This window comes from Parasteatoda tepidariorum, chromosome X2, assembly GCF_043381705.1.
Source record: "Parasteatoda tepidariorum isolate YZ-2023 chromosome X2, CAS_Ptep_4.0, whole genome shotgun sequence".
Taxonomy (NCBI): Eukaryota; Metazoa; Arthropoda; class Arachnida; order Araneae; family Theridiidae; genus Parasteatoda; species Parasteatoda tepidariorum.
Genome location: NC_092215.1, coordinates 8,752,118 through 8,766,311, shown reverse-complemented (window position 1 = coordinate 8,766,311; position 14,194 = coordinate 8,752,118). Strand labels below are relative to the sequence as shown.

At 31.5% G+C, this 14,194-nt stretch overlaps 1 protein-coding gene across 1 annotated transcript in view; it reads right to left on the bottom strand.

Moving 5' to 3' along the window:
- Positions 1-14,194, bottom strand: part of LOC107452408 (Na(+)/H(+) exchanger protein 2) — a 170,620-nt gene that overhangs the window by 60,305 nt on the left and 96,121 nt on the right. Inside the window, exon 2 of the mRNA XM_043049487.2 lies at positions 4,437-4,894. Coding sequence (XP_042905421.1) covers positions 4,437-4,894 — 458 coding nt within the window. The remainder of the gene's footprint in view (positions 1-4,436; positions 4,895-14,194) is intronic.

The window sequence follows — 14,194 nt, the reverse complement described above, 5'->3', positions numbered from 1 at the left end:
AAGTCTATTTCTATCACAAATTTAGAAGTCACTATTAAAATGCTATAATCAAAAGGTACAGAAATTAATTGCTTATAAAGAGTTAAAAATTGCCAGCCGTCTGCTATTCCAATTTTTTTTAAAGAAACACATTTTTTAGCTACATAAAAAAGCTACATTATGCAGAGGAGAGCAAAATGAAAGACACTTTTTTTTATATTTGCTATCAAAACAGAAAATTGAAAAACAATCATTATTTTATCTATTTTTCAACTGAATATTTTAATATTTTATGTTTATAAGGCAAGCATGCGTGAGTAACCACCGGCTAAGTTATTTACCACTTTACAAAGACTCTTTTGTAGACCACATATTTACCCTGCCTCTTTATTTTCATTCTTGACAGTCTATAATTAAAATGAACTTTCATCGTCATCAATGACGTCAAAAGCTATAGCACACTAAAACATTCACTTTTTTTTTCATTTCTCCTTTAACATTAAGTTGGACTTCTATTTAACGAACTTCCATTTTGCGAATTTCTCTATTTTGCGATTTTTTTCGAGTAACCAAGAACATTTTGGCAATTTCTTCGTAAAATAACTTCCAAATAGCGAAGCGAATTTTCTACTTAACGAACTTTTCTTTGAAATCCACTTTCTCTATTTCCAATATTTCAGAACATTTTAGACTTGTAAACGCATTTTATGGAGGAAATGACCTTGAGTTGATTTTCGAATCCAAACTTTTAAAGAAAGCAGTAAACTCCCTTTCCCTTTTCGTTTGCATTTCAAACGAAAAACTCAGACAAAATTAAGGAATTTTATCAGTATTAATTAAAGTTAAGAACACACGTGGTAATGTATGTTTAAAATTAGTTTCATAAAAAATGCAGCTATAATTTATACAGAAATTTGGCTTTTTTAGTGAAAAATGCATGTAGCACTATAGTATAGCACAATGTTTTGCTTTACGGACTTGTGTCTAAAATGGATTGGATACAGATTTCTTTTAAGGTAAAAACTGAAGAAAAAAAATCGTAGATACTAGTTAACAAGATAAAGGTACATCAATTGCTAGTTTAATTATGTCTAGAATTTAGAAATTTAAAACCTGTTTTGTGTTGTTTAAGTATTTCAAAAGGTGATTTTCTATTTAACGAATTTTCCATATAACGAACTTTTTTATCGGGATTTAGCGACTTCGTTAAATGGAGGTCCGACTGCATATGTATTTTCGCCTAATGATAGGCTCTTTATAACGACATTTCCTTCCGCTATTGCTTACAGTCATTATTATGGACCTTCACTATGAAACAAAAAAAAAGACTCTTTGTGCTATGTGGGTCATAGAATAAAAATCACTATAAAATACGAGACTTTAAAAAAGCGAAATTTTTAAAACGGGTTTTTTAATTTTGTACAATTTATGCGCCGTATTTACGATGTATCAATCTTTAAAGGCATATTGGCCTTTAAACTTCTTATGATGACAAATATAAGGAATGACTTCTTGAATAGATATTTGCACAACAAATATTAACTCAGTCATTGTTTTCCGCCTTAAGGGCGCCACTTTATAAACACAACTTTCATGATTAATTTTTTGTTTTAAAGATATAAACATTATAGATTTATAGATTTTATGACGTATAAAAATAAATTGATGTTTAGATTGCTTTCTTTTATTAGCAGCATTCAGTCAGAAAAAGTATTAGAATCATTTCAACAATGATAAAAATTGACAAAAACATTGTTGTTTGTAAATTATAAATAAATGGCATATATATATATATATATAAAGAGAGTGAGAGAGGGATAGATATAGATATACACACCCAGAAGAAAAATTTAAAAAAAAAAGGATGGCGAAAATGAATTAAAAACAAGAAAATATGATGCTAATGTGGCAGAGGCTGAATCATATCTGAACTAATTAAAACAGCACCAGAGCGTCATCTATGTGAAATATCAACATAACTGTCAAATCCGTAGAAGTAAGCATGAAGGGACCTAAACAATTTTGACCATCCAGATTGCGGCTAACGCCAACATTCCGAGAGAAAAAATTTAAATCAGTTGAAAAGTTTATTCTGTAAAAGTACGTTTTCGTGTCTGATTTCGTAGCTTGAAATAACTTCCGAAAGCAGTTACTTTTTATTTTGTTTTATAACCGTTGTTATAAAGCTGACCCAATTCTGAGTTTACGACTATCAAAGTACCTGTAATTTTGAATTTAATCCGGAACTCCTAGATCAAGTAAAAGTAGAAGAGGGCTCTAATCCATAATTTGCCTACCGCTGAGGATACTTTTACGTCAACACTGTGGTCGGTGCGTGCCGGAGGCAGAATTCGCATGGGCCAGTTATCGCTGGATTTTGAACCTGGGAAACCTCATTGGAAGACGAATGCTCCATCGCCTGAGCCACCACGGCATTGCAATAATTAATTAGTATAATCAAGGCTAAAGCCTCGAGCCATTAACATTGAGTTCTAGCATGTGAAATCTGAACACTGAATTAAACATTATTAAAACGCTCACTTTTTTTATAATTTTTTTTACGTAGTTTCTCTTCGCTTAGCAGCTAAAAATCTTACATCAGTTTTTGTAAAAATAATCCAATTGATTTTTCTTTCTTAATATTTTCAACTTGCTTAAATATATCCCTTTATTTACTCGTCTTATCACTTGCATTTTAGGCGTTCTCCACTTTACTTTGTATGACACAATAAACTAGCGGGATCTTTTGTCGCTACCTCTAGCGGGGGGTTTAGTTTGTTTATCTTACGCACTTAAAACATCATTTATTACGATTTTTGGAATTTTAGCGCTTTCTATTTCAATCCTCAGTTGTGAAGTTCGCTTCCTTTATATATCAAAGAGATTGAAGAGGGAATTTCTCTAAAATAATCATTATTTTTATTTTTCGAAGGGTGCAATATAGCAAAACCTTCCGCAAACCTGTCTACATCTTCTAAAATAACAGATGTTCTATCCAATAGTTAAAATGCCTATTTGTCTCATTTTAATTTGACAAACTCACCTGATTTTATTTTACTACCAGTGTTGAACAGCCGACCCAATTTTAGGTTTACGAATACCGATGTTCAACTTCATAATCTTGTAATTTCGAACCCAATCCAGAAGAAGAGGAAACTCCTGTATCAAGAATAGGGAGAGATTTGCCTTCGCGGAGAACTTTTTGGTGGAAGTAGCCCGCATTTACGTTGCATGGTTAGGAAAAACCACGAGAACCTCCAACGGCAAGGGGACTTTAACCCATGATCCGTCTACCACTGAGGATATTTTAAGTCAGCATTGTGGTCGGTGCGAGCCGGGTGCGAAATCCGTATCGACCAGCCTTCGCTGGGATGCGAATCCAGTTCACCTCATTGGCAGGTGAACGCTCTATCCCCTGAACCACTGCGGTTCGGTAGAACATTTTCACGAGGGCCGATACCGCGCACTGTCGGTCCCTTCACAGGCTGAACAACGTAGTTAATGGTCACCCACCCACTAACTGAGAGTAGCCACTCATGCTTGACTTCGGTGATCTACTAAATATCGTGTCTTACGACTAGTCCACCAGATTGCAACCACCAGATTGCGTAATTCAGTCTAATCCGTCATTATTGTTTATCTCCGTAAATGTTCTGAACGAAATGACTTGGATTATATTGGTGTAAAATATCTTATAGCTCGTTGCCTAAGATTTTTGTGATCAAGCCTGGTATAAATTTTTAATAATAATTTCATTATAATTTTAAATAATAGTATTAATCGTAATTTCCATTTTTTTTTTAATATTTAAAGAAAAAAATTTTACTTTTCGATCCTTTTACCAAAATTAAGAAATAACTTGATATTGGAAAGGAAACACCATTGTCAAAAGGAACTCACATCACAAAAAAAATTAAATGACCAAGGAATCGAAAAATGATCGTTAAATATACCACCTACTATGTTGTTGTTGTTGACGTATGCCATTAAGGTAGAGAGGGTGCGATTGTTCCTGTTTTCCAGTGGCGCCATCTATGGCCAAGAATTCGACTTCTGCCACACCCATACGTCGCACTCGTTTATAGGGTGGACCCATTCATACATCCATTCATTCCTTCACAGATCGTAATTTTGACCTGAATCGGAGAACGATCAATCTCCAATTCAGTTCCCCCAGAGGTATTGATTTGTTATGGGAAGATGGAAGTCTTTGAGACGCGACAGATTTAACGTGCATAAGCCACCATTTACTACACTGGGAGTCTTCAGCCGGCAGGGATCGAACCCACAACCACTTGGACATGGGCCCAGTGCCTTACCAACCAGGCTATCCCGGCCCACCACCTACTATAAACCATACATATCAGACATTTAAAAAATGCACAAAACACAAATAATTTTAAGATTTTTTTAGTCGTAAAGTAGACTTATTGCAATTATTAACTAAATCTACTTACGACAGTGACTGCGTCGTTGAGCAAAGATTCCCCGAAGACAATTATGTACAGAACTTCGTTGACGTGTATTTCTTCAAAAACAGCCAATACAGCAACAGGATCTACGGCAGAGACGATTGAACTAAATAACAACATATCCAATAGTGGCACTTCGTAATAAAATATTCCCGTGAGTCCAATCGCCCACAAAGAGACTCCGATACTTAGAGCATTCCAAACTGTTCCAATGACTGCATATGTAAGAATTGAAATGATGTTGTCAAAAAAGAGACGATTTGGCATGAAATATCCTGCATCAAATACAATCGGTGGCAGCATAAAAAGGAAAAATACTGTAGGGGTGAGCGGACCAACTGTCATTCCACTGAAGAAGAGCACCAAACCTAAAACTACACCAACTATTAACAGAACACAACTTTCTGGGCAATAATTGGCTAGTTTTGGAGTGACGTTGAAACCTAAAAAGGAAGAAGAAAGAAATATTAGTAACAACAAAGTAATATCCTATTAGGACTTATATGAGACCCATTCAGGACTGTGATCACATATTCACCGAAGAGCCATTACATTATGACCACCCTCCATCTAAAACAATGGGCTCGCCCAGGTTTTCATGGTTTCTTGCCCAGGAGCAATGTTTTCATGGGGCACATTAGGACCCATAATCCTCATAGAACAATCCCTGACGTCTGTAAGCTACTTGAACATAGTTGCAGACTAGGTTCGGCAACAGTTTTTCCTGCGGGGGATGGTGCTTACCAACAGGATAATGCGCCATGTCATAAGGGTCGAATCGTCATAGATTGGTTCGAGGAACATTCCAGAGACTTTCAAGTCAAGTCTTGGCCCTCAAATTCACCTGACTTTAATCCAATAGAGCATTTCTGGTCCTACTTGGAAAACCAAATTCGTGCTGCCGCGCTACCCCCTCGCAATGTGAGAGAATTGCAGGACCAGTTGGTGAGCGCTTGGAACCAGATACCTCAGACTACCTATCAGCACCTTGTGGAATCAATGCCACGGCAGGTGCTAGCAGTTTTGAGGGCTAAAGGTGGTCCTACATGTTATTAGCAGGGTGGTCATAATGTAATGACTCTGCGGGAAAGTGCTTCGTTCTCCTTTCCTGGTTCCGAACAGAGTAAAGAGTTATTAAGAGGAAATACATTAGGCATTTTTAAGTCATAAATTTGATTTCTTGAGATGACTACTCTTGATTATATATCTGGTACTAGTTTGTACATGCGACTAATAATAGTACATATACATACTCTTTAGTACATATACCTACTCTTTAGTGCTTTAGCGGGATTACATAAAAATATTTATGTCATGAATTTGATTTTTTTGAGACTGATTTTTTTTTGTATGGATGCTCTCGATCTGCATATTTTTTGAGTCTTTGGTATTGGAAGTAAAAAATAGATTATAAGTTAGGGATAGCACATTAATATTTAAACCAGGAAAAAAATATAAAAATAAGAAAAACTCCCTGCTGAGATAATCAAGACTGAAAATATCAAAATAATTTGATTGCCAGAAGAATTAAAAACGAGTTAAAAAAGTGAATATTATAAACATTTTTCTGTAAAATCAGGAAATCAAACTGGTTTTGATGTTTTCCATCCCCTCTCCTTACTAGTGATTCCACGGATTTCTAAAGCGTGTTTTTGCCTCGCTTAAAAGTAAATATTAATTTGAGGCTTTTTACGTTTTCCTCTTCGTCTCAAGCATTCTCCAAAAACAAAATTTTGAAAAAGCAAAAAAAAAAAAAAAAAANAAAAAAAAAAAAAAAAAAAAAAAAAAAAAAAAAAAAAAAAAAAAAAAAAAAAAAAAAAACGTTCTTTTTGTTGGACATTAAAACTTCTATTGTGCATGATTTAAGAGATATCGAGATATCAGAGATATTGAGCAAATACTGAACTTTTGCTCTTTACCTCGGAAGATGCCAGAAGTGCTGATCATTCATCGTTACCCAGTGGGCACCTGCGAACCTAAGTCACTGAGGCGAGCAATATTAACCACGCCACACTGCCGCAGATACCCGTTTATAGGGCGGGGGCTACATTCACAGATCAAGAAACAGAGAGCAACACAGAGAGAGGGAAACATCTATGCCCTGAGCGGGATTCGAACCCGCAGCCACTGGCTTCACAGTCAGACACGCTGGCAGCTCGGCCACCTGGTCGAATTATCTTATCGAGCTTATATTTAATTGATCAGTTTTGATGTATCTCTTATCAGAAAAAACCTAATAAGGTTGAAGAGTCTCTTTTTTTGTTTGAATCTTTTGCTTTTTTTTAAATATTTTAACGAGAGGTTTGTTAAATTGTAGAAATTTTGTTATTGAAATGGTTTTGTAAAGAAAATTACCTCGCAAAGTAAAAAAAAAAAAAAAAATTCAAGGATCGTACATTTTCCTTTAAAAAGCAGAAAAAAGTGTTGAAATGTGTACTTATAGCAATAGAAATAAAGCAAAAAAGGTTTTTGATGATGGATTTTGTGTTTTCTGTTAAGTTAAAGTTAGCCATTAAGATGAAATAAAACATCGATTCCGCGTATTTCAATAGATTGAATCTCATCTGACTTTAGAGGATTTGATTCAGAAAAATCAACATTTATAAGTTTTAAAAATTATCCTTTTTAAAGCATTCTAGAAAAATATAGTTTTTAAACAACAGCCTGTTTTAAAATAAATCAGCTTTTTTTTAAAACTTTAAAGTTACGTCCATTTTGCACTGACTAAAGCTGAAGTGTATCAAGTTAATGACAATGCAGGATAAAGAAAGAAAAAGATACCGTTATAATTTTTATATTTACCCTTCTTATATCTTAATATAAATTTCAGACATATAAAAACTAAGAACTGCGAGATTTTTATTGCTTCAATATTATACATTTTTAATAGTTTAAGTCCCGCTTAAAGCATTTTCGAGTGTTAAGCGATAATTCTTTCAAAAAATAAGAAGTTTCTTTACTTAAAATGCAGGAATAATGCATTTTTTAATATAGCTTTTGTATATTATTGTAAGAATGGCCTACTTACCTTCAATTTGCAATAATTGCTTTATCAAAAGCTCTATGAAAGTGATGAATATATTATTTGTAAGGTTTTATGAAAGCCAATATATTGATTTGTCTCAGAAAGGTTTTTTTTTCTTTCTTCGTTTCTTTTAAGAGTACTCATTGGAAAAAGAATGAGAATTTTGTACATATATATGTTATTCTCCTCAAGGAAATCGATATTTTTCTGTTCAAGAAATCATTGACCTATCTTTCTATTCATTGGCAAGGTGAATATAGTGCAAATGATAATTTTCTTACCCTTTTTAACGCGATAACAATTTCTTATGGCTTATGTAGATCTTAGTAGGACTTAGTTTTTGAAAAATTTTTTAATTTTTTTAATAGAACATGGCACCTTAAATATATTTGCCTAAAAAGTAGTAAAAAATTACCACTTAACGTTTTTTTGCTGTTTTTAAAGAGAACGTGGTACCTCAAAAAACTATTTTTCGTTCGTTAAGAAAACACGACCATTTAAAAAACGCCATATTTTCTAAAAACTATTTTGTCTAAAAATTATAATAGAATGCCATTTGATATTGACATTTGCATTCATAAAATGACTCTTAAAACTATTATAACAATTCTGAGTTCATTTAAATAAAAGTTGAATTTTTATTCTTATTTAAAAGTGATTCTTTATTATTAAATGCTCACGCATGGAAGAGAACCAGGATGCCTGTACTAGGTTCAACAGAAAAATTCAATCTTGAAAAATCAGAAATTATGTTAGAGCATCAGGAACCCTTTTTTTCCCTTTTTTTATTGTATTTTCATCAACTTGCTTTTTTAATAAAAGTGGAAAAAAGGGATTCGCTATATTAAATTCGAGTAAATAAAATTTGGTAATTTCTATGGAATTTTCCCTTAAAACCTTAAAATAAAAATAATTTTTGGTTTGAATCAATTAAAAACTACACATTTGTCAGATTTTAGATTGTTTTGAAATTAAATTTAAATTGGTGAAAGCCGTGATAATGCCAAAGAAAAAATTCTTATAACGTTAATTCCACAAAAACAACGATTTTTTTTTCTTATAAATCTAAAAACTAACAATTGCATACTACTTACCTACCTTTCAAAAAACTGACGATGGCAGAATTTAATTGGAATAATTTTGTCAGAAATCTAAAATACCTCACGTTTTATATCTCAAATTCTGATTGGGTGTCGGCATTTCGCATGAATCGAAAAATACTGCCAAATAGAGTAAATATCCAGCCTCCATTTATTTGTAAAAAAGGAATTCCACCTCCTCCTCTCCGCCTTTTCGACAATCAATCAAGAGGCCTCTATCCTCACCCTTTTGGATTTTAGGTTTGGTTTTGATTTCAGATTTTTTTTTTATATTTAACAAATTTTTGATAATATAGTAATATTCTACAGTACAATACTTAAGAAAAGGATCAAAATAAAGGGGTCGCTTTATCAGATTTGGAAAAATATCACTTGATAATGGAAATCAAAGAATTATGCTGTAAACCAACGTGATGAATCCTCCCGGGAAAGAAAGCTACCCTAAAAGGGGATTGGGATTTAATATGTCTCAGGACGTTAAATTTATTATCCCAAAACATTTGCGAATCTTATAAACAGAACTAGAATTCGTAGTATGACCCGCGTTACCGTCAAGAGGGTCATACTCTGAATAAACCTTCTAAAAATGGAATTTAACTACTTTTCTGGACTATCTTGTTGTTATGCGTATAAACTCCTGACTGTGAATTCGCGCCATCTTTTTTATCATCATTATTACCTTTATTCCTTATTTGCTATTTGAATTCTATTGCAATGATGACCATCATGTATATGAGTATAGGAATAAGGATTTGAGGAGCCTAATGATTAACTTTTTCACTTTCATAGATGATTTGTTCAATTTTATTCAGAAACAACAACCTAAACCTGCTTAGTTTCATGGATGTTTTGCTTAATATGGTTCATAATCAACGATGAAACCTGCTTAGTTTCATGGCTGTTTTGTTTAACACTCTTCAGAAACAACGACGAAACCTGCTTAGTTTCATGGATGTTTTATTAAATACTGTTCAAAAACAAAGATGAAACTAGTTTAATTGGATAGATCTTTTGCTTAATACTGTTCAGAAACAGCGATGAAATGTGTTTAAATTCATGAATGGTTTGTTTATTACATTTTAGCTTGAAAGTTAAAATGCGTAAAGGTAAGTTTATAAATTTTTAATTTATAAAAAGAAATAATTAAAATGCTGTAATCAATTTTTTAAAGTAAACAACTTTTTAAAAAATATTTAATCTAAATTTTAAAAAAAACATTGCAATCTTTAATACAACTAAAAGTTTAATTTGAAAAAAAATATTGCTTCTTTAAACTAAAATGTTCTATTTGTTTATTTAACATTAATAAAAATTGCAATATATTTCTTTCAAAGCTTAACTTTTTCATTCAACATTAACTCATGTTTTATACTAAATAGAGGAAATATGTTTTCTTTTATAGAATCTTCCGTTAAAAACAATACAATACAAAACAATAATGTCTGACAATTAAAATTAAAAAACGCAATGTTGATATTAGAAAAGCCTTTATTTTAAGGCCGCCAAAAGACAAAACAAAGTGTTTTTCTATAAAAATTTCAATTTAACTCAAAGCATTTACGGGAAAAAACGGTATGATTTTTCTAAAATCATGATAATTATCGAGTTTAGTTAGAAGTAAAATATGAATCGGTGAGATGTAAGTTACTCCTCTACCCCATGCAAAAAAAAAAAAAAAAAAAAATCACTGAAACTTGATGGAAATCGATATGAAAAATTTCTCTTTTATAATTTAAAATCCAACAATAGGATTCAAAATCAAATTTTGCTTCGCCACTGTCACTTTAAAGGTAAAGCGGTCATTCATTCATAAATTAATTTTGGTAAAGTTCATCAAACTCTGCGAAACAACAGTACAATAATGTAATATTTTAAAATAAAATTTAAGTAAGATAATGAAAAAAATATTTCCCATTCGCAAATACGAGTTACTTGTTTCAGTAGTCGGCATTTGAAAAAAAAATTTTTAATATATGTTTATGATTTTTAGTTTCAGTATGATTAGGATTTTTAGCTTCAGTATGATTAGGATTTTTAGTTTTAGCATGATTAGGATTTTCAGTTTTAGTATGATTTAGACTTTTAGCTAAAATTTTTTGAATGAAAATATCATAAATCAAGTCATAAAGTGAAGATTCTGTTTTAATATTTAGTATAATATTTCATATAAGAATGTGCTTTTTTGTCATAAAATTTTTTAGAAACAACTATGGTCCTGTTCAAAGATAACAACTATGAAGCTTTATCATCGCACATCAGGACACTTTTTTTTTGATTTTGCAGGTTTATAAAAATGTTTTTTTTTAAATAACATTGCGGAGCTTTTGTTCTTTGAAAATTTGATCACATGTACAGCGCGCAAAAACAAGAGTTCCCTGAATAGCCTTTGATCTAGTCTTCGGATTTTCATGTACTCAATGTTTAGTTCAGTGTGATTAGCGTATTTGAGGTCCACTCCATTAGGATAAACAATCCTAATAGAGTGGATCTCAAATATGCTAATTTTTATAATGTGGACGATATTTTAAGTTAGGAAATCAGACACAAAAACGTACTTTTGCTGAATAAATGTACCTTTTATTCGGTGAATTTTGGTTCCTGATCCTCATATGAGGCGCAGTCACAATTTTTAAATTATGGTTAAGAGAGTAAACGAAAGTTTGGATATTTTTATGTCAATTTTACTTTTAGCGCACTTCGCCCTTTTTTTCGAAAACTTTACAAGCGAAAAAAACTTTTTGCTCACAGTTATGAAATACATTTAATAAAAGACAATTCCATGCAAAAATATTATTTTTATTATTTTAAAATCTTAATTTTTACTATTAGAAATAGTTATTAATAATTTTATTATTAACGCAATTTTATCACGAATAATAATTTTTTTTAAAAATTTGCATCATTTTAAAGAATGCAATTTTTTTTAATCAAAAAACTCGATCAAAATCGGCGGAAAATTTCCTGTGAAATACAGTTTTAAAAATATGACATTTTTAAAATTTCATAACTTAATTTTGGATTTTGTCATTTAAAATAACACAGTTTAGAAAAATTTGCACATTTTTTTTTGTTAAATTTTGTGTAGCTTCTAATTTAATAAATCAATATTCAATTAATAGAAATTAGATTATTATTAAATAAGCTAAAGAAATAATAAATTATTATTAAAATTTTTTTTGAATGGAATTATTCTTAGATAAATGAATTTTAAAATTCTGAGCAAAAATGTTTCAATTCGCTTAAAAAGTTCTAAAGTAATACGAAAAAGTTAAATTAAGATAATTGAAATGCCTACCGTTCTCTAGACAAAACTTTGGGATCATATCTTTCAGATTGCAGCTTTCTCTCATATTTTGAAGGTTAAAAATACAAATCCGTAACAAATTGGATATTTTTATTCAAAGAAAATAAGTTTTTGTGTCTTATTCCGAGCTACTAATTCTGAACTTAATTCTGAAAATGAAAAATGCTCACTAATAATTCTGATTTTAATATGTATATTTGAAGTCAACCTTTTGAACCATTAAAGTTTTGCTATGTGTATGTGAAAATCTAAGCATTAGAGCGAAAGTTATTCTGAGAGATTTTTTTCTTTCTCTGCCACTCTATATTAATAGTTTAAAGATTATTAAAGATTACGTATCAATAATTTGATTTTTAATGATAAAATTTTTTAGATTTGAGATCTTATTTTGTTATACAATATAAATGTATGAAATTCTATCTCAACTTTCGTTACACAAAGATTTGTTATAAATAAAATAATGGTGATAACAAATAAATGCAACATGCAGGATACATGAATGTTATCTCAACTTTCGTTACACAAAGATTTGTTGTAAATAAAATAATGGTGATAACAAATAAATATAACATGCAGGATACCAAATGAAATAAAGAGTAAATAACAAGAGTTTATGACCACCATAATGAGCATGTATTTCGAAATTTAATTGTGAGAATTTTTGACTTTTCTAAGTATGTGTCAGGAATTCGTCTCGTCAAATTTGACGAAATAATGCATTACTGCATTTAAAGTTCACATTTGCATACATTTTAAATTTTACACGCAGTTTAATGACTTCCTTACATTGTATCATTTACTCAACACTATATTATTTTACTAACTTAAAAATATTTGCATTCGTTAGCATTTTGTGGAAAAATTACAAAAGGTTTTTGAAACTTAGATATTCGATGAAAAATGAAGATAAAACTCAATTGAATGGTCATTAAAGTGAAAATGATAATACATTGTTGCTGTATTAGTAAATTTAGCAACTGGAAAAAATAAAGATAGCAATATCTTAAATGATCATTACAGTGTAAATGTTAATACTGATGAAGTGGCAAATTTAACAGGTGAAGAAAAATAAAGAAAACAATGTATTGAATGGTCTTATAAGTTAAAATATTTATACATCATTGCTGTATTGGCAAATTTAGAGGACAGAAAAAGGTTTTCCTTTTGTATTATAAAAGGTAGGGTCGCAGATATTTTATTGTTAAAAAGTATTACCTGAGTTTTATTTTACGTGTATAGTTTCATGGGTGTTATACTTCAATGGGAAACGAGAATGTTTTACCCTTAAAAAGTATTATCTAAAAAAAATCACTATACAGTATCATGAACGTAATTTCACGTGATTAATTTCATGGGTGTTATATTTTACCGGGAGGCACAGGTATTTTGCCCTTTAAAAGTATTGTCTAAAAAGTCAAATTAACAGTATTAGGGGGGTTATTTTACATGTGTAATTTCACGGATGTCATCATTAAAATGAAATATCAGGTAGAGAAAATAAGTGTTTTCGACAACTTTTTGCTTTTAATAAAGCTTCTAAGGCCGCAAAAGCTGCTCGTGATAGTTGTGCTGCGTATGGAGAGTGCGTCATTAGCTGAAAGATCTGCTCGTAATTGTTATGTTTAAATATGCAAAGACACGATTCGTACTATCCACCAGGTTGAGCAATTGCACCAACTTTTACCCGAAAGTTTGCGTCGACCGACAAAGACACTAGTCGAGAAAATGGAATTCTTCCACACTCCGATGGAACAGCCAACACAAAAAACAAAATTATAAAATTATAGCTTATATACAGCTTATATATAAGTATAAAATTATACCTTTGCTGTAGTTTTAAAACACTGAAATTATGTTCCTGTTTTTAATTTTCCTAAGTCAGCCACGGGGGCTCTGGGGGACGGAGAGTTTCGAGGTGAGCCAGGTTCGAATCTCAATTGTAGCTAGTTGATACGAATTCTGCTCCCAGTTCGCATCGACCACAGTGCTGACGTAAAATATCTTCAATGGTAGACAGATCATGGGTGTGAATCTCTTTGCCGCCGGATTAAGCATGGGAAGTTATCGTCATGTAACGCAAACATGAGTTAGTCTCATCAAAAAGTCCTCCACAAAGGCTAGTTTGTCCCAATTCTTGTCCAGGACTTCATTTTTTATATTTTTTATAACCGTCGTTGAACAGCCGATCCAATTTCATGGGTTTACGACTGCTAATGTTCAACTCCGTAGCCTTGTAAGTTTGCACCCAATCCAGAAGACAAGGGAACTCCTGGATCAAGTACAGAGAGAAATTTGCCTTCGTGGAGGACTTTTT